This window comes from Mobula birostris, chromosome 12 (genome assembly GCF_030028105.1).
Source record: "Mobula birostris isolate sMobBir1 chromosome 12, sMobBir1.hap1, whole genome shotgun sequence".
NCBI classification, from domain to species: Eukaryota; Metazoa; Chordata; class Chondrichthyes; order Myliobatiformes; family Myliobatidae; genus Mobula; species Mobula birostris.
In genome coordinates, this window is record NC_092381.1 from 80,949,542 (window position 1) to 80,970,616 (window position 21,075).

Sequence of the window (21,075 nt, forward strand, 5' to 3'; positions counted from 1 at the left end):
TGCTGCACGATCCAGATACAAAAAGGACATCATATATTCCTACTCCGGAGGCACTGAGCGAGCACTGTTCTCTGTAAATATTTAGTAATCTAACATTTTTTTTAAATGTATCAGTTTGTTCCTAATTCCACAGATGGTTAGAAAGTGTAGAAAGGTATTCTAGCCGTCATATTGTAGAGCCCTAAACGTCTAAAGGGTGTGTTTAGAGTTGGCAGCCTTACAAGATTGTCCTGGATTCAGAGAATAATCTGCTGAAGAAGTGCTTTGAACAAGTTCGATAAAACTCTAAAGGGATCATTTTCAAATCTAAATTTCACTGAACTCTTACAGTTAACTGGTTCAAAGATAATGGAAAAGAAGAGGAAAATACTGCAGTCATATATATCAATGTTATGCAATTCAATTCAACTGTGCCTGTTAAATTTAGACCTTTTTATCAGATTTTGGTTCCACTACAAAATTATACAACACAGTACATAATGATGGTGATCGAAAGATCTATATACAGGATATATCATTTGATCGCAGTTGTTATTACTTACTTACTGTCAATTATGTCATTAGTGTTTCGGAAGCAATAAAGGTCCTCCATCCCTGGCGGTGTTCAGGGCTTCCTTCATCATGTCAGTTGCATCTTCTCTGTTTTCTCTACTGCCAGTCATGCAAGTCCCAGTGGGACCCAGGGATACCGTGGCACTCAGATGTAGAAGGATTCTTCACTGCTACTTCTGTAACAATTTTGTTTTACCAGTCCTGAGCTGAACCCCCGAAGCTGGTGGACCAGTGGGCCACTCTCTGCCTGGCCTCTACCCTTTGACCTGTTCAGTATCGGTGACCCTACTGTTGTTGCATGAATGAAATCACCAGAGAGAGAGAGTTACTGTTAGATACAAAGCATCTTCTTTATGCAACAAAACGAGATACAGCAGGCATCGTATGGAGATGCTTTTGGTGGAAAGGTCTGCTGGCCCAGTGTGGGGCTCAATATTTATTTGCTAAGCACAAAGGGCAATCCATATTTACAAAGTATAGACAATGCTTTCTTTTGAAGCTACATACAAACTTCACACCTTCAGATTACATCCATCCCACAGGCGCCAGCAGTGTCTGGACTGGGATTCACAGCTTTTAGGAAATACATTGTTACAAACTAAATCCACAATACATTGTCAAGTAACAGAAGACTAGTGGCCAAAGCCATTTGCTAAATGTAAATGACCTAAACACAAAAATCACTCTTAACACCTACATAAAACATACAGCCCTGACTCCAGCCAATATAGGTCTACAGATCATTAAGGCCACACAGCCTTCCAAACCACGACAGTGTTTTGGTCCTCTTGGAGGGTGGTTGGTATTATAATAGGAAAAAAACAAAAGAAGATCATTAACTGATGAGATTGTTGCGGAATGGCAGAAGAATGTTTTCGCCAAAAGTATGTTCATGTTTTATACATATTTGAGAATAATGTTAAATTGAAATTAAATATATTTGAGAATTAATAATGAAAATAGTTGAACTAATGTTCTTACTAAAATAACATAAAGAGGAATATCAAAGTATGTGTGATCTGTAGTCTATTTTGATCTTAGAAACTTAAGGAAAATATGGAAATAAAAACCATAAGATATTTAAAACATTGAAATATCACAAATAATATATAGAAATGAATCCACACAACTACATAGAGGATATGGGCCCATTGTTCTTAAGTGTATTAACAACTATTGGCTTCCTTTTGGAAGCAAACAATTACCCAGTTATGGTTATTAATTATCTTTACTGTTGGATGAAAGAGAAAAAGATGAGTAAGGTTGGTGAACACAAGGAAATCTGCAGATGCTGGAATTTCAAGCAACACATAAAAATTGCTGGTGAACGCAGCAGGCCAGGCAGCATCTATAGGAAGAGGTACAGTCCATGTTTCAGGCCGAGACCCTTTATCAGGACTAACCGAAAGAAGAGATAGTAAGAGATTTGAAAGTGGGAGAGGGAGGGAGAGATCAGAAATGATAAGAGAAGACAGGAGGGGGAGGGATGGAGCTAAGAGCTGTAAAGTTGATTGGCAAAAGGGATATGAGAGGATCGTGGGATGGGAGGCCTAGGGAGAAAGAAAGGGGGAGGGAGAAAGTCCAGAGGATAGGCAAGGAGTATAGTGAGAGGGACAGAGGGAGAGAAAGGAGAGAGGGAAAATAATAATAATAAATAAATAATGGATGGGGTACCAGGGGGAGGTGGGGCATTAACGGAAGTTGGAGAAGTCAATGTTCATGCCATCAGGTTGGAGGCTACCCAGACAGAATACAAGGTGGTGTTCCTCCAACCTGAGTGTGGCTTCATCTTGATAGTAGAGGAGGCCGTGGATAGACATATCAGAATGGGAATGGGACGTGGAATTAAAATGTGTGGCCACTGGGAGATCCTGCTTTCTCTGGCGGACAGAGCGTAGGTGTTCAGCAAAGGTCTCCCAGTCTGCGTTGGGTCTCGCCAATATATAGAAGGCCGCATTGGGAGCACTGGACGCAGTATATCACCCCAGCCGACTCACAGGAGAAGTGTCGCCTCACCTGGAAGGACTGTCTGGGGCCCTGAATGGTGGTAAGGGATGAAGTGTAAGGGCATGTGTAGCACTTGTTCCGCTTACAAGTGCCAGGAGGGAGATCGGTGGGAAGGGATAGTAGGGACGAATGGACAAGGGAGTCGCGTAGGGAGCGATCCCTGCGGAAAGCGGGGTGGGGGGCTGGAGGGAAAGATGTGCTTAGCGGTGGGATCCCGTTGGAGTTTGGTGATCTGACTTTAAACTAGAAAAGGGAGAGTCAGAGAATTAGAAAAATTAACACCAAAGTTGTTAGGCATGAATAAAAAGCATATCAAGTTACGGTATAATGGTTATAAATAGTCAATGAATACAAAATTGATTAGTAAAAATAAAAGGTAAATTTAAAAGACCTTGTAATAAATTTAGGGCATGCAAAATAAAACTTAAGAACTATATTGGGAGATATATAGAGATAATTACTTAAGTTTCACAAAAAGATTAAGGGCATAATAAATTAAGTTAGCAAAATAATTTGAATATCAACGTTAATTTTAAGGGAATAAAAATGGAACACCATTAAACAAAATGGAAAATTTTACTGATAGATGTATCTACCCAGTGGAAAATTTTAACGGTGCGGAACTGCTTCAAGGCAGTGACTTGGTTAAGCAGTTCCAGTAAAGTTATTTTTTGTTTTGTGTGTGAGAGGTGCTACTGGCCACCAATTAGCCACTGCGAAGTAACTTTCCGATGTTTTTCCTCCACGGAGAATAAAAAGTGCCCTGTTTAAAGAAACATTAAAAAACGTATGTATATGGGCATCAAAGCTCTTAACTGGAGCAGCTTTGTCACTCATGTGACCGCCCGGGACGGGTCGCCCTTTCATTATTTGATCAGCTTTCATTGAAGTGTCGAACCTCCGGTGAACTTCAGAGGCTTCACGAACTCGGCACTCGTCTCGCTCGATGAAACTCGGTTTTCCGGACCCTGAATAACCCAATCAGAGACCCGGAGTCAATTACGTCATGCGTTTGTTTGTAGGGCTCTGAAAAGGGGCGTGGTGATGACGTGACCGTGTAGGCCCGATCGATCGAACGGGTGGCGGCGGAGTCGGCCCCGGACCTACGGCCTTGTTTACAGTCAGGCTGTCGCACCAAGGCCGATCGCGAGTTCGTCCGAGCCGCCGCCACGTCATGGCGATGTATGGCGGGTCGAGGCCGAGACCCAGATACCGCGGTGGTTGTGGCGGCGGCGGTGGCGGAGCGGCGCGCGGTTGGTACTCAGAGCCGGAGCGGGGCTGCAATGTTCTTCCGCCATCGGGAGTCTTCCAGGCCAATGGGCGCCTGTGGCGGGCGCAGCGATGCCTCGGCAAAGGCTCCTCGGCCGCTGTCTATGGTGTGACGTCGGGGACGGCGCGGGCCGCCGTCAAACAATTCGTTCATGACACCAAGTCAGACTACGGCTTCCTGACGGAGAGCGGGGTCCTGGAGGACTTGCAGGGCCACAGGAACATCGGTAAATATCCGAGGGACTGGTGGGAGCGGAGCCCGGGGCACCTGTGGGCAAGAACGTTCCCCGGTACACGCCACCCCGTCCCAGTATGTATTGCCCTCCCCACAACCCTAGGTACACGCTACCCTTCTCTTCCCCCCCCCACACACACCCTTTTATACATTGCCCCCGGCCCATGCATATTACCCCCATCCACACCTAACCACTGATGCTGCATCCTCAGTTCCGCCTGCCGTTCGCCATCCCCGACCACTTGTCCTTGCAGCTTGTGTTTTCCTTCTCTGCTCCACGTACATTCTCAGCGACTGCATTTTGACACCAGCAAGTGTGGAATAATGCCCATCTTTTTGTGTGAACTTGATAGCAACCCACGCTCTGTACGTGCGAAAAGCCTATAGTGGGTTGCTGCCAAATTCACCACCCACCCTGCCAATCAAAACTAAAGTGTAGGTGTGAAGGACCTAATTCCCAAATCACTGTCCCGCATTGTTAATGTGTGTTTCTTTACAGATGCTGATTTGGTTCATTTCTGTCATTTTCCATTTAGTAATGGGTGTTAGACCATTACATACCTTCACCTCATACTTTATGATCAGATGTTTCTGTTTGGGTCTATTTGCAGAAATGACAGAACAAGGCATAAATGGAAAGAAATGATACAGCAGCAATTGGATCATTAAATTTATGTAACACAATTAGTAAGTTTCAGCCTATCACAGATGCTGCTATACAATTAAATTTTATATCAGACCCCATCTGCTCCATTGGGTTAATATAAAATATGCTGTGGCACAATTTCAGGGAAACATTTCATTATTTATGCCCAGTCAGTATCCAAAATAAGTTAATAATTGCCAGTTGTTTGCATATTCTTTTGCTGTGTTTAAACATAGCTCTACTTTAGAAGAGCTTCATTGGCTACCAAGTGTTTTACAATGATCTGAGTGTACAGGTAGACTAAGCATAATCTTGATGCACTGCAGTATGTAATGCTACTAAAACTAGATTACATTGAATAAAAATGAGGTGGTAAATTAGAATTTGCATATCATGTGGACTGTAATCTAATTGCTCCTTGCCTTTTTTTTCCAAATCAGTGTCCATTTGAAGAAGGCAACTGTACAGCCATTAGTATTACAGGTATTCAAATAGCTCAATGAGAAGTATACATAAATTATCACTGTCAAGATATATTGCAGTTAACATTAAGCATATTCAGAACAGACATAAATGGATGAAACACATGTGCCTTGTCGTTTGGAATCATGAAAATGTAAGTGATGAGAAACTTTCTAGAATGAATTTACACCAGGAAACCAGTGCACATGTGAATATCCCTGGGGGAAGGTGTACTTATTCAAAAAAAAACAATCTTAAGTTTGTTGCCCTACCTTTTTGAGAGGCCTGTAGCCAATTTTTCTTTTGCACCTTTCCGGCAAACAATACTTTAAGTGTAGGAGTAATGTAGAAAACCAGGAACCAGCTTAAAATACAGAATATCAAAAGTAAAAGTTGAGTACATAGTCATTTGCACAAGTACATGTATGCACAGGAGCAATGAAAAAATGTTACTTGCAGCAGCATCTTAGGAATATAGCATCAAAGACAGATGATTCACAAGAAGAACTTAAACAACTTTTACGAGAAAGAAAACAATTAGAATAAAAAAAAGTCCATGTAATGCAAAATGATTGGAGTGCTGTACTGTTACTAAACTAGTGATTAGGTGTGCCTAATAATAATGTATTTTTAGACAGTTCAACAGAGTGAATTGCATTTCTGTTTGAATATTAAAATATCTTTTATATCAACCTGAAAACAAGTTCATGTGGCAAAAGAAGTTTTAATTTTCCAATTATTTGTGTGCACAACTGTTTCAGTGTGTATAATTTCAATTAAAAATATATTGTGATCACTGCAGGTGTTGAAGGCTGAAGAGGATTGTATGAAAATAAATTGATGAACAAACAAATTGTGTGCTGATTAACACGCATCCCAGTCTATCACATCAGATGTTTTGCACAATCACTATACTGGTTACTCATTTCTATTTCTATGCAATGAGGATTTTTTAGTACGCAATTTTTTTTCTTGGCCCTTGTTATCAAAGCACTTGGAAAAATGCATGGAGGAGAGTAACATGTATTTTACAATTGTATCATATCTTATACATACCTTGTGACATTGCAGTGATATTACAATTATTTGTAGAAGGTCAGATCAGGGAAAACACTGTCCTCTTGGTAAATATGAAAGCATAGCTAGAACAACATTTGAAGATTTTGTATCATACCCACACTCTGATCAAAATGCTCTATCCGAAAGACCTTGGCTTCAGAGGAACTTATGATAGGAACTGAAATAATGCAACTAATATTTTAATGTTTAGTTTTAAACACTATGCTTCTGTAAAAATGTTTTTTTCCATTGTTAATTTCCACATTGTTTACTGTCTTCTCCATTTTGGATTCTTTGTTTGTTGCTCACTATATTCATAGAACAAGTTTTTATTCAGCACATCACCACTTCTGTTCTGATCAGATGTTTGAACTTAATTTGACTTTACCATTGTCACAGCTGGCTTGAAAAGAGGTCCTTTCCCTCTATGGTTGAATCAAATGTCTCTGCCATTTGAGCCATAATAAGTGCAATCACAATTAGGAAGTAATTATTTTATAGTATCATTATGTGATTGGGTAAACTGTATCTTTGACAATGACAGTAATTTAATGCTCTAGAAAAGGTACTTCATTACATTTCCATGTGCCATTTCTCTTCTATTATAAAAATATTTGTCTCACAGATGGCAGTATTTGTCCCACGCGTAACTAGATAGAGCCTGGGAAGTTGTGCCATGTGGATTCAGTAAACTGGTGGTAATGATTATGATGCAGTAGTTCTTGCAATATCATAGTAAGCAGTCCAGTAAATAATCAAACCACACATATAATGTGTTTATTGTGCTGAGTAATATTAAAGAAGATTATGCGAAAGTAATTCTGAAAGTATAAGTGGCTACTTTTAAAATTAAAGGTTAAATATCCTGGGAAAGCAAAGGATCGAATGTAATAAGCACATAATTGGATCAATGAAAATGAAATCAAGGAAAAGCAACTGTATTGAAACAAATGTAAAATTACAAAATAAAGTACAACACAATACGAGAACAAGGACCAGGAAGTTATTAAGTACAATATTTTTATTTTGCAGTGTAAACTCATTTTGTCATTTGTGCTGTCTTGTCTCATACCCTTCTACAGACATCCCCTTTTGTTCTTTCTTCCTGCATATTGTTGTATATTTCTCCTCAACTTTCACCAGTTATGATATAAAAAAATTGTTCTGAAACATTAACTGCGTTGTTTCCTGACCTGCTGAATATTTCTAGCTTCTGTTTTTATTTAAGATTTTTATTTTACTCTTCTGTTATACTAATTTGTTTCCTTAGTATTATAGTATTGAGGAAGGTCAAAAGAAGATTAACGTATACAGCTACAATTTTTATTTAAGCAGGCGCATATAATTTGTAACTTTTGTGGTAGTGTAGCAAAAGTTCCAGGAAATTTAACAACAGATAAGAGAAGAACATTCTAATGTCTTTTCGGATCAAGTTACCCAGATGATACATCACTCTGACGGGCAAGCCTTTTCCATTTGAAAAGGGTGGATCAATTTATACCTGCAGCCACACAGCTCTTGGATATCCAGAGCTTTAAAAGAAATGCAAATGATCAAAAATGTAGACCCTCAGTATTGTATAAAAAAGCCCCACTGAAGTGCTTTAAAAGTAGAATTAAGTGTGAATTTGTTGTTGGTATGCAATGTTAAAGTTAACTAGGTTTCCAAAAGTCCTTTAGTTGTTTAAAAATATGAACATAACTTGTAATTAAACTCTGCATTTCTGAACAGGATAGTAAAGATAGTGAATACATTGTAAAGTAATTTCATCAAATCAGTTATACTCAAATATTGATTTTACCACCAAAATTTGAAATGCACTGGATCAGGATGATTCATAGAGTGCAGATCTAATACTGTGTAGTGTAAAGTGTTTATCTAGTACTGCTTGCTATTAGTCCCATCAGCACTGATTATTTTATCTGAAAGGACATTCCTTTCTTAGAAATCTAAATCATTTGATTTACAGAGCATAGTATGTTTAGAACCCCCTGTATAAAATTAAAACGGGAAATAATTTAATAGGCCTTTATATATTAGATCTAATTTGGGGACAGGGTTAGATTCCAGTAAAACAAAACAACATTTGAAGAATTTCATTTCAAGCATTACCTCAAGTGCAGAATGCTCCAAAAGCTTTCATATCTAATAAAGTGGCCATTGGCATTATGAAGGTGCAGCTATATAAACAGCAAGAAAGACAAATGACTGGTTAATAGTAATGAAGACAGCTCACCAAGTCTGTGCCGACCAGCAAGCACCAATTTTTTACACCAATCATATCCTAGCCTATTTCCCATATTCCCATCAATTCCTCTTTCTCTCCCCTCCCCCATTATTCTACACTCATCTACACGATGGAGACAATCAACCCAGCAAACCATGGATTTTTTGATGAAATTGGAGCATCCCAGAGAGTGGAAATTCCACACATATAACACTAGGGACCAGGACTGAACTCTTCGTTGGAGCTAGGAAGCAGAATCTGTACAGCTGCACAAGTGTGCTATCCCATTACAACTTAATGTGTTTGAAGGATGATTATGGAAGGAAGACAGCAAACCTCTTGCTTGCCTTCAGATAATGTCACATTATCTTTTATAGCCACATGACTAGGCTTCTGTTTAACATCGTGGCCAGTGATACAGTAGATATTACAGAAACAAAAGATGTTAACACATGAATTCGTCCAAAATTTAAAATAGGTTCAAAAATGGATAGACCCAGTAAATGGAGCTGTCTCTGTTGATAAATAGCTACTTAAACTTTAGTAATGACATATTTAAATTTTTTATGGTATATGTAAACTTTCCAAAAATAATTGAATTACAGCAAAGACATCTTCATTTACCAGCTCTTGGGCTCAGCTTAGTAGAAAGGCATACAAATATTACAGTGTCATTTAGTACAATTGACCTGCACAATGTTTCCTTTCATTTGCCATGTGAGTTTCCACTCTAGTACCTGCAGCAATGGTTTTCTCCCTGAAGCCAGGCTCTCTGGATAGAGGTTTATCCTGCAATAAGTGATGGGCTCTACTTCCAGAAATGCTATGACAGTTACTTAAGCTGGCAAAACACTGAATACATGTATGAGTATAGATTTGTATAACACATCAAAACTTTGGTCCACCACATCAATGCAAACTGTTTTGCTCATCTGTGCTAATCCCCTTTCCCTGCAGGACTACATCCTTCTCTGCCTTGCCTATTTAAGTGTCTGTCTAAGTGCCTCATAAATGTTGTAATTATGTCTGATTCCCTTGGTAAAAACGGACCTCTTAAAAATTTCGATCTCTTACTTCAGCTCTATGCCCTCTTGGTTTTAATACCCCTAAATGAGAAAAATACTTTGATTATACCATTTATGCCTCCCATATTCTTGCATACTTGCATCAAGTTGAAAATATTTGGGAATTTGTAGGAATGAATAATGATCAGAAAATATTTTAAATTAAGGAATCATGGTATTTCTAGAAGTTTTAAATATTTATAAAAAGTAAATTAGCTGCAACTGGATGTAAATTACTTAAATTCTGATGAAGGGTGTCAACTCAAAGCATTGGTTAGCCCTTGCCACCATAGGTGCAGTCTGACCCACTGAGTTCCTCCAGCTTTTTAAGTGTTTTCCTGAAACTTGCCTGCTTCCTCAAAACCATTTCCTCTCCATTGGAGTTAATGGTGTTGCAGTGGCCAAATATTTTTGTCAGATTGGACTGTAAATTTATGCACCACCGACTTAAAATACCAACAGGGTCCTATTTGTAAAGGAGGGGTTTTCCTGTTCCTCAACATTTTGAATTTTTAACATCTTAACATTTTAAATTCTTGAACAGCTTTAGGAAACAATTGTTTATTCATTTCATTCTGTGATGCAAATTACTTGTAACATTTGATAACAAAGCTGTGAAGTGATTTTGGGCACGTGAAAACACATCAGATGGAAAGGAAGAGACCCTTTGTCAGTCCTGATGATGGGTCTCGGCCCGAAACGTCGACTGTACCTCTTCCTATAGATGCTGCCTGGCCAGCAATTTTTATGTGTGTTGCTTGAAATTCCAGCATCTGCAGATTTCCTCATGTTTGTGAGATGGAAAGGAAGCTTTCTAATCCCCCTGAAGTACAAAAGTGGTTTTGCAAATAAGTTTAAAAAGGAACTGGAGTTAGAAATATAATTTATACATTTAAATCAGTGGTTTGGCTATTCCCTGGTAGTGTATTGACTTTTTCAAAGGAAGTTGTTTATGCAGTCTTGGTAATGAGAACACAAAACAAGCTACACACATCAAAGTTGCTGGTGAACGCAGCAGGCCAGGCAGCATCTCTAGGAAGAGGTACAGCCTCCGGGTCCAACATATTATTCTCCGTAACTTCCGCCACCTCCAACGGGATCCCACCACTAAACACATCTTTCCCTCCCCCCCCCTGCTTTCCACAGGGATCGCTCCCTACGCGACTCCCTTGTCCATTCGTTCCCCCCATCCCTCCCCACTGATCTCCCTCCTGGCACTTATCCTTGTAAGCGGAACAAGTGCTACACATGCCCTTACACTTCCTCCCTTATCACCATTCAGGGCCCCAGACAGTCCTTCCAGGTGAGACGACACTTCACCTGTGAGTTGGCTGGGGTGATATACTGCGTCCGGTGCTCCCGATGTGGCCTTCTATATATTGGCGAGACCCGACGCAGACTGGGAGACCGCTTTGCTGAACACCCACACTCTGTCTGCCAGAGAAAGCAGGATCTCCCAGTGGCCACGCATTTTAATTCCACATCCCATTCCCATTCTGACATGTCTATCCACGGCCTCCTCTACTGTAAAGATGAAGCCACACTCAGGTTGGAGGAACAACACCTTATATTCCGTCTGGGTAGCCTCCAACCTGATGGCATGAACATCGACTTCTCTAACTTCCCCTAATGCCCCACCTCCCCCTCGTACCCCATCCGTTATTTATCTTTATACACACATTCTTTCTCTCACTCTCCTTTTTCTCCCTCTGTCCCGCTGACTATACCCCTTGCCCATCCTCTGGGTCCCCCCCCCGTCTTTCTCCCCGGACCTCCTGCCCCATGATCCTCTCATATCCCTTTTGCCAATCACCTGTCCAGGCTCTTGGCTCCATCCCTCCCCCTCCTGTCTTCTCCTATCATTTTGGATTTCCCCCTCCCCCTCCCACTTTCAAATCTCTTACTAACTCTTCCTTCAGTTAGTCCTGACGAAGGGTCTCGGCCTGAAACGTCGACTGTACCTCTTCCTAGAGATGCTGCCTGGCCTGCTGCGTTCACCAGCAACTTTGATGTGTGTTGCTTGAATTTCCAGCATCTGCAGAATTCCTGTTGTTTACACAAAACAAGCTGACTTTCTCCATTGTTTAAATCACTTCAAATGAGGTCAAAACTTTTGAGTGCAAATTTCAATAACTAAGATCAAGATTTTGCAATTAATTTAACATCTCTGCACAATGGTTTTCATATTTTTTCTCAGTCTGATATCCATTGTAAATTTTTAAAATCTGGTACTTAAAACAGCAGTGGAAGGCAAAGAGAAATGCCAACTTTCATATCCATTTCTAAAAGTCCCAATATTGTATTTTGGAAGTGAAATCATAATCTAGAAAACATCTGCCAATCTGCACACAATGAGCTCTGACAATCTGCAGTGTTATATTTTGATGATATTAAAAATATTGTTTAGAGCACTAAGGATATCGTTCCTGCTCTTCAAAATTGCGCCACAGGATCTTTTAAGTTAATGCAGATGGTAGGTAATACCCTTTTTCTTCAATAGCACTGTTAAAACGTTTGTATCATACATCTGAGTATATATTTTAAAGCTGCGAGATCAGTGTGTGTTATTTGTACTTTGATATTGACCAAGATTCCCAAAAACACATTCACTACAATGTTATTTCATGTGATAGTAAAACGGGCATTTGCAACACAGAATTGGAAGCTTGTGACGAAGATAATACAATAACAGAAAAGGAATATTCTATCATTTCATGTGGATTAATTCCATAATTTCTTCTTTATATTCCAGTAACTCTATATGGGAGATTTTCTAACTTATCCTACCCAAACCAACGTTGCAACTGCATTTTGCTTGAACTGTTGGATGTCAGTGTCTCTGAGTTGCTGCTACACTCCATTAATCGAGGGCATTCGATGTGGATGATCCAGCATTGTGCACGGGATGTTCTGAATGCACTGGCTTTTATTCACCATGAGGGTTATGTGCATGCAGACCTCAAACCTTGTAACATCCTCTGGAGTGCAGAGGATGAATGTTTTAAACTCATAGACTTTGGGCTTAGTTTCCAGGAGGGAAATCAGGTAAATTAGATATTTCATTAAGTAAGAATATAGCAATAATTGTTCAAATATTTTTAAAAGCATAGCTTGTTAAACATTTGCACACTGCTTAACAGCAAAAACTTGCAATGATATTAATACTTTAAATGAATATTATTGAAATAAATAATACTGCTTATTTCCATCTGGACTTTATTTGAAAGGATTATCTGATCTGACATTTTAGTAAGTTTTCTAAAGTAAAGGAGGTGTGTAAACATTGAGGAAGACAAATCAAGTGTCTAGTTTGAAAGCGGTGGTGCCAGAATTGCAGTTAACATGCAGCTTAAATCTTGAAGGACTCAACAATCACATTACAGTTTTAGTAAGCAGAAAACTATTTCTGGTAGTTTTTGGTGAGGTAAATGACGAGTTAGAAAACTTCTTTAATCAGGAGGAGCAGGCATGAAATTTTGAAAAACTGGCTATTTTTATGGGGAGATTACATGTTAAATAAATTATGTCAATAAAATTAAAGGTTCATTCCTTTCACAGAAGTCTGAATTTTAAACATAATCATTGGAAGTTGCCGTGGATGAAATAATAAGTATAATCAACTGCTTGAGCTTTTAGTAGCCAAATATCTTAAGTAGTTACAAATGAACAATCAAGCAAAATAAATTGAATTAATCTTTAAAATGTAGCTTTCTGTCTTTAACTTTTATAGTTAATTTTGGCAAGAAGTTGTTGACCATTTATTGAGTAAGCAGTTTCTTTGGCATATGGCAGTTATTTTCTTAAAGTAAATTTATTAATAAATCTTCCAATAGCAAAATGCATTTTTATTATGGTACAGTGTTCCAGAGGGCTTTACAGGAGCTAAATTAAGTACTGTAACTTGCTTGAAAGGATCTGGAAATTGCTTACTTGACCTACTTTAGGATATGGTAATCAAAGATTCAATCATAATCTGTCTTTGTTTGCATATTCTATGCAGGATGTAAAATACATCCAAACGGATGGTTACAGAGCTCCTGAAGCGGAGTTGCATAATATTCTTGCACAGATGGGATTGGAAAGTAATACAGAATGCACAACAGCAGTTGATATTTGGAGTCTGGGAATAATTTTGCTGGAAATGTTCTCAGGAATTAAACTGAAAGAGACAATCAAATCTCTGCAATGGAAGGTAAGAAGTGATATTTACTAGACCAAGATATTTAAAATATGCATTGTAATGTTGATTTACAGGTCAACATCAACTGAAAATGGACATGTTTGACAGTCAGATATGTAGAGACATTGCAGCTAGTTATAAACATAATGGATTAGCATTAGTGGGAGATAAGGGTGACATGATAGCATAGTGGTTGGCACAGTTCTTTACAGCACCAGCAATCACTGATCAGAGTTCAATACCCACCTCTGTCTGTAAGGAGTTTGTATGTTCTCCCTGTGATCGCATTAGTTTTCTGTAGGTGCTCCAGTTTCCTTCCACATTCCACATATGACAAACAAAGCTAACCTTTAAAATCTTTTAAAGATTTTAACCTCCGTGTTGTTGGCAGTATAAATGGTGTGGACAGAGTGGATTGTGTGAAATATGCCCAAGAAAGCTTTTTTATTAATATATTGAGGGAACTACTAGAGTGGGTTTCAACACTAGGGCACCCCTTGGGAAATTAGTTTAGTCAAGTTTATTGGGATGTGCACAAGTAGAATATGCACAAGAAGAGCAAGCAGTATTCACAAGAAAAACAAATTAAATATAAATTAAGCATATTTTTTCCAAGAAAGAACACAAAAATAAAAAAAAACACAAAATCCATTTTAGTGTAGTGATCAGAGTTGTCCTAGTGTTATTAAACTGTAGTGATTAGAACCAAATGGTTGAAAGGAAATAGCCATTCTTGAAACTGATGGTGTGAACTTCATGTTTCTGCCCAGCGGTAGTTGCAAGATGGTATAGCCTGGATAGTAGGGATTGTTGACAATAGATGTTGCCTTCTCCTTGTAGATAGTAATAAGGTAAGGCATGTGGAGGAATTGTCTGTCAGCGAACATTTTAGATACAGTGACCATAATTCCCTTAGATTTAAAATAGTTGTGGAGAAAGATACTGTGGATTCCATTGCTGGGGATCCAGGAACTGGAGCTGAGCAAATTTTGGAGCCATTAGACAGGATCTTGCAGGGGTTGATTAGAAGTAATTTTATTATCAAAGTACATGTGTATCACCATATATAGTCCCGAGATTCATTTTCTTGTGGGCATACTGAATAATTATGGAATAATAACCATAACAGAATCAGTGAAAAACTACAGCAACTTGGGTGGTCAATCGGTGTGCAAAAGGCAACAAACTGTGCAAATACAAAAAGAAGGAAATAATAATAATTAATAAATAAACAATAAATATCAAGACCATGAAATGAAGACTCTTTGAAAGTGAGTCCATTGGTTGTGGGAACATTTTATTGATCGGGCAAGTGAAGTAAGAGCCTGATGATCGAGAAGTAGTAACTGTTCCTGAACCTGGTAGTATGAGTCCTGAGGTTCCTGTACCTTCTTGATGGCAGCAACACAGCAGCAAGAAGAGAACATGTCCTGGGTGGTGGGGGTCCCTGATAATAGATACTGCTTATCTGCCACAGCATTTGGGAGCTTAGTGAAAGGCTTTAAGGTCACGAGTTCAGGGCCTGCATGGGTGAAGGGCAAGACCAGCAGGTTTCAGACACTATGGTTGACAAGAGATTTTGAGTCCTGGTTAAGAAAAAGAAAGAGGCAATTACTGCGCATGAACAATTGGGAACTTGTAAATATCTCGATGGCTACAAGAGGTATAGGAATGCACTTAAGAGAGAAGTTAGGAGGGCAGAAAGTAGGATATGAGAAGAATCTAGCAGATAAAGTGAGACCTAATCCAAAGAAATTCTGTAGGTATATCAGAAGGATGACTTGGGAGAGAGTAAATCCCTTTAAAGATCAGCAGGCCCTTTGTGGGACTAAAGGAAATGGGTAAGATTTTTAATGAATATTTTATTTCTCCAGTTTTTCATGGAGTTAAACCAATGGAAATAACAGAAATGGGGAAAATAAGTGGTGTTGTTTTAAACTTCATATGAATGAACAGGGTGGAACATTGGAGGCCGAGTGCATTCTTCTTAAACCCATCACTCTTACTGGGCATAGGCCAGTGACAGTAGCTTGTCCTGAGTCCTCTGTCCTTGGCCACTTTCAAGTTGCTTCCAGGTGTTTAGAATTCTTCATCTCCCAGGACGAGGTCTATGGAGCTTCTGTTGGCGTTTCTGTAGCTCTGGGTTTTACAGGATGGAGTTGCTAGCCCCATGATCGGTCCTCCTTTTGCAGCCTGGTTTGGGACCATCCACGGCAGAGTTTTGAAGTTCATTGAGGTGGATAAATCTCCAGTGCTTGATCTGGTGCATTCTCGGACCTTGTGGGAAGCTAGAGATGAAATTGCGGAGGCCCTTATGGAGATTTCTTGCTCCATCTTTGGCCACAGGTGAAATTGCAATGGCTTGGAGAGTGGCTGATGTGGTATTAGTGTTTTAAAGGGGTAGCAAAAACAAGACAGGAATCTATGGGCCAGCTGACATTAGTGGTGGGTAAATTGCTGGAGGGGATTCTGAAGGACAGGATCTGATTTGGGACAGTCAACATGGCTTTGTGCATGTGAAATCATGTCTGACAAATCTCTTGGAGTTTTTTGAGGAGATATCAACAAGGGTCAGTAGTAGATCTTGTATGTATTAACTTTGACAAGGTCCCACTTGGTAAGCTGATAATGCAAGATGAGGTTGCATAGGGTTCAGGGGAGTTGGCAAGGAATTGGCTCAAAGATAGGGAGCTGAGAGTGATGCTTGTTTCTCAGACTGGAAACTTGGGTCTAGTAGTGTGCCACAGGGGTCGATGCAGGGACCTTTGTTGTTTGTAATTTATATAATTACAAATGTGAATGCACAAAGCATGCTTAGAAAGTTTGCTGATGATACTGAGGTAGGTTGTGTTGTAGATAGTGTAGATGGTTACACAGGGGGATGGATATTTTATATTGCAAATATAAATGCAATAATATATAATATAATTATATTGTAGATTGTAAATAATTTCCACTATTGAGCATCTGCCAGAGTGCTTTTCATTTCCCACAAACACATTTAATTTAAAATTTTTATTTTGAAGTAACACATGAGAGAGGCTCATGAGTGGAATTGGGCAAAATATGGGAAATAATAACATAGTAATTTTTCTGCAATTTTTAAAAAAAGATTGACTTGTTTTTTATGATTACACTCAAAACTTCTGTTTTCTGATCTAATCATTTTTGTTCTGTTCTATCTAGGCCAACAGTTCTGCTATCATAGATTCCATTTTTGCAAGTAAAGATATGGTATATTCAGCTATCCCAGTTTATCACCTCAGAGATGTTATTAAAAGGTAAATTATCATCCTCTAATATTTGCTAACTAAGATCTTTTCTTTATTTAAATGGATGTTGCTATTCACTTAAATAAAATGAAAGTTATACATGTGTATGCGCTTGTTGGGACAGGAAAAATATCTGTGCTATATCAAACTATGGAAAGATAATGAATAAGAGTGTTTTAAAGACAAATGTTATAGCTAGTAGTGTTAATTCAGCCAATCTTAATATTTATAAGCATTTGCTGTGAGGGATAACAAGAACAAAATATATAAAGGTTACTGTTTTATTAAATATGTTAAAGTAGATTATTTAAGTTACTGGAGTGGCTTAATTCACAACCACTAACTCAGAGGTGAGACTACGTCCAATGAGCCAAAACTGAAACAATTGTCCCTACTTTTAATTATTTCAGTACAATACAGATAACTTAATGTGAATTTTACTCTTTTTGAGTAGCTCCTCAGTCAAAAAAATTACCAGTTTTCACTATTAAGAAAAAAGGCAGCGCGCGCCCCACGCAGCCAAGCTCCTCCCCCGGAGCGGCGTTCTAGCCTGCATTGCTTAAACACGTGCCTGTGAGCATCTTTGCATTATGTCGATTTACTTAGAGCATTCATTAGCAAGATGAGTTCTAAGGTATCGGAAAAGCCTAAAAGAGCCCGTAAGGGTGTTACACTTAGCGTAAAACTAGACATAATTAAGCATTTCAATCGTGGTGAACGAAGTAAGGACAAAGTGAGTTTGGCTTGTGGAAGTTGACGAAGATGATGTTGAAGAAGTTTTGGCATCCCATGACCAAGAACTGATAGATGAAGAGCTGATGCATTTGAAAGAGGAAAGGATAACAATCGAAACCAAATGCAGTAGAAAACGGACGGAAAGTGAAGTCGTCCAGGAACTGAACGTGAAGAAGCTGCTTGAGATTTTCACTGCAATGATTGCAGAAAAATACGACTTTAATTTTGAAAGGGTACTTAGGTTTAGGGCGTATTTGCAGGATGGTTTGAGTGCATACAAAGAACTGTATGATAGAAAAATGGGCGAGGCTGAGCAGTCAAGCATACTGTTGTTTTTCAAGCCATCCACATCAGCCACAGTAGACAACGAACCTTGACCTTCGACATTGAGGCAGGCAGGCAGGCATAAAAGAAGATGACCTGCCTGCCCTGATGGAAACTGACGACGATGACATGACACCCCAGTGTCCCACCCCACCCCAACATCCGGGCCGCGGACCAATACCGGGCTGCGAAGAATGCAGCGGTGCAGCGGTAGCCGGGATGCACCCAGCACATCTTTAAGAAAAAAGCCGAAATAAACAAGCTAATTAATTAGATGCCGCCCGGCACTTAAATGTCGGCCCAGATCAGAGGCGATTGCCAATTGCGTCACCTCTGACCTGGGCCGACATTTACGTGCCAGGCGGCACCTAATTAAGTAGCTTGTTTATTTCGGCTTTTTTCTTAACGATATGCTGAGTGAGTTCCAGCTACCACTGTACCACTGCATGATTCGCGGATCGGTATTGGTTGGCAGCCTGGAGGTTGGGGTCCACTGCACCACCCCAACCTCCGACAACTCAGCCTAACACACCATCATCAGTGTGCTTGGTGCTGTCTTCCCGATTCCGGTAAGTGATACTACACTGTACATACTTTATTTCTACTTTATATAGGCTGTGTATTTTTATGTGTTATTTGGTATGATTTGACAAATTCATAGCTTAAGGGTTACTGGAAAGAGTGTTTCTGCCGAGAGCACTTGCGTGAGATTTTCGCTACGGTGGACAGTTCGGCAATGATTGTGGAAAAGTATTTCTACTTTATATAGGCTGTGCATTTAACATATCATTCCTGCTTTCACTATATGTTACTGTTATTTTAGGTTTTATGTGTTATTTGGCATGATTTGGTAGGTTATTTTTTGGGTCTGCGAATGCTCACAAATTTTTCCCATATAAATAAATGGTAATTGCTTCTTCACTTTACGACATTCCGGCTTACGAACCATTTCATAGAAACGCTCTGCCTTTGGATGGCGGGGGAAACCTGTATATGGAAAAAGTAAATAAACTCAATTTTCTGAATGCAAGCATGTGATGCTTCATGTTACAGAAAATCATGATGTAAACCATTTTGTAGAACACAGTCCCTTCCTCCTGCCCCCACCCTGTAGCACAGAAGTCACCTGTAGTAGATTTCCAAGCATAACTGAGTGGGAAGTCTTTGCTAACTGGATGGATATTAATATTATTAAAGCAAGTGTTTTGTAAAATAACACTATCCCTATATAATAATCATGCTTTATTATAGAAAGTAACTGAAATTTTAAAAAATTCAGTTTTGATATTGATTCAGAAAGCTTCTATAGTGATATTAGAAATGTTAAAGTACATCATTGTGCATGGGTGAAAATAATTATATTCAACCCACAGCAGGATACTTGTTTATATAAAAAAATACTTCAATGCCACATTTTTCACCTTCCATTATTTAAATTACAGTATGCTTCATGATGACCCAGCACAGAGAGTAACAGCAGAAAGTGCTCTATACAACCCGTTCTTCAGTATTCCCTTTGGTAAGTTCAGTGTCCTTTATGAATTGCATATTGGTAAGAATCCAAAACCAGTGCTATGTACTTACATAAAACTATTGAATTTACATTTTAATACAACTGTATTATGAATTAGATTGCAACTGAAATTTTAATCTGAAAATGTGAGATTTTTGTGTTCCTTTCATCGTTTGTACAGCTTAGCCATCCATTCTTATCCTGATAAGAAAAATAAATGAAAGTTGTAATTTAAATTATCATCAATTAAGGAGCAATTACAAATGTGTCATGTTTGATCGGCACTGTTGTGTGAAAATCCACATTAGTTTGCACTGCAAGTGTAGCCCCCCGGCCACCCTCAGGGTCGCTCGGCTCGCTGTTGTCTAGGGAAACCGCCTCGGCCCCGCCAAAACTGGGTAATTAGTTTGTGTGGATGCTGTGTGAGGTACCCCACCCTGCCCAAATAACAGACAATACACCAGATGCAATTAAATGATTTACAGTTTATAGATATTACTGGAACTATATAATTAATAGAGAATAAAATGTAAAAGGAAAATAAAAGGCGCCACACTTATCAAAGTTCAATCTCTTTGTGCACAAAAAACCCGTTGGAGCTCAAGGACCTTCTTCTTCACCCTGCGACCCCCTCGGACCACCTTGACCGGCCGCCTGGGACCAACAACTGTGGTCGACCAGACGCTCCACACGAATCCGTCTCCGTCTCCTTGCCGAACGTCCCGCTCAGGGTCCAACCCAGTTAGCGGACTCACAGCACCTCGTCCATCCTCTGTCTCGCTCTCCCGCCTTCTGCCCCAAAACCCCGCGCATCAGTATCTTCAAATACACCAAAGCCATAACAACTATCCCAATTGGTTAATAATGTATTTCTTATCACCCTCTAAACCACAACAAGCTGCTAGCGCAAACTTTCTCAGTGTTTAAGACAACAAAGCCGCATTCCCCAGATTAACATAAAGACGCCATTTTAATTCGCCTCCACAGTAACATAAAAATCGAAACCCCCTTACACAAGGTTCAGTCATATTTCTGGGATAGAAATGCCTTTACTTCCATCCCCTTTTCTTTTATGAAGAACCCTTGGAATGAGTTTAGCAAAGCATCTTAGTCTTTTACTCCATCGCAATTCCTTATATGTATCAGAAAAATGTAGCTCCTTACCCTGAACTGTGATAATATCGACAGTCAAAATAAAATCTTTGTCATATAATTTTTCATTACTAGCCCCCCATATTGAAGATTTGGTTATGCTTCCAACCCCGGTGTTGAGACTGCTAAATGTTATTGATGACAACCACCTTCAAAGTGAAGAAGAATATGAAGGTCAGTTCGTGCTTTCTTTTTTGACTTATGGAAGTAGTTTCTAAATAATTCAATAATATTAGAAAGAAATGAAGGTTAGTTATTTGTAAGATACACTCAGTGGGCACTTTTATTAGGTACCCCCTGTAACTAATAAAGTGCCTACTGAGTATGTTTGTTTGTCTTCTGCTGCCATAGCCACTCACTTCACGGTTCAGCGTGTTG

General features: G+C 39.3%; 2 protein-coding genes across 3 annotated transcripts in view; one reads left to right on the forward strand and one right to left on the reverse strand.

The window, feature by feature from the left end:
• The window catches only part of nuf2 (UF2 component of NDC80 kinetochore complex), an 83,442-nt gene extending 79,579 nt beyond the window's left edge, over positions 1 to 3,863 (reverse strand). The window contains exons 1-2 of one of the 2 annotated variants that reach the window (XM_072274202.1): positions 3,376 to 3,863; positions 547 to 840 (exon numbers count right to left, since the gene is read on the reverse strand). In XM_072274202.1, the coding sequence (XP_072130303.1) occupies positions 547 to 592 (46 nt within the window). In that variant the 5' untranslated portion in view covers positions 593 to 840; positions 3,376 to 3,863. Of the gene's footprint in view, positions 1 to 546; positions 1,495 to 3,375 lie in introns of those variants that run through there. The other variant, XM_072274203.1, reaches the window with a different exon arrangement.
• The window catches only part of uhmk1 (U2AF homology motif (UHM) kinase 1), a 33,348-nt gene continuing 15,843 nt past the window's right edge, over positions 3,571 to 21,075 (forward strand). Inside the window, exons 1-6 of the mRNA XM_072274208.1 lie at positions 3,571 to 4,055; positions 12,274 to 12,566; positions 13,522 to 13,713; positions 16,888 to 16,982; positions 19,475 to 19,551; positions 20,773 to 20,871. Of these exons, the coding sequence (XP_072130309.1) occupies positions 3,734 to 4,055; positions 12,274 to 12,566; positions 13,522 to 13,713; positions 16,888 to 16,982; positions 19,475 to 19,551; positions 20,773 to 20,871 (1,078 nt within the window). The 5' untranslated portion in view covers positions 3,571 to 3,733. The remainder of the gene's footprint in view (positions 4,056 to 12,273; positions 12,567 to 13,521; positions 13,714 to 16,887; positions 16,983 to 19,474; positions 19,552 to 20,772; positions 20,872 to 21,075) is intronic.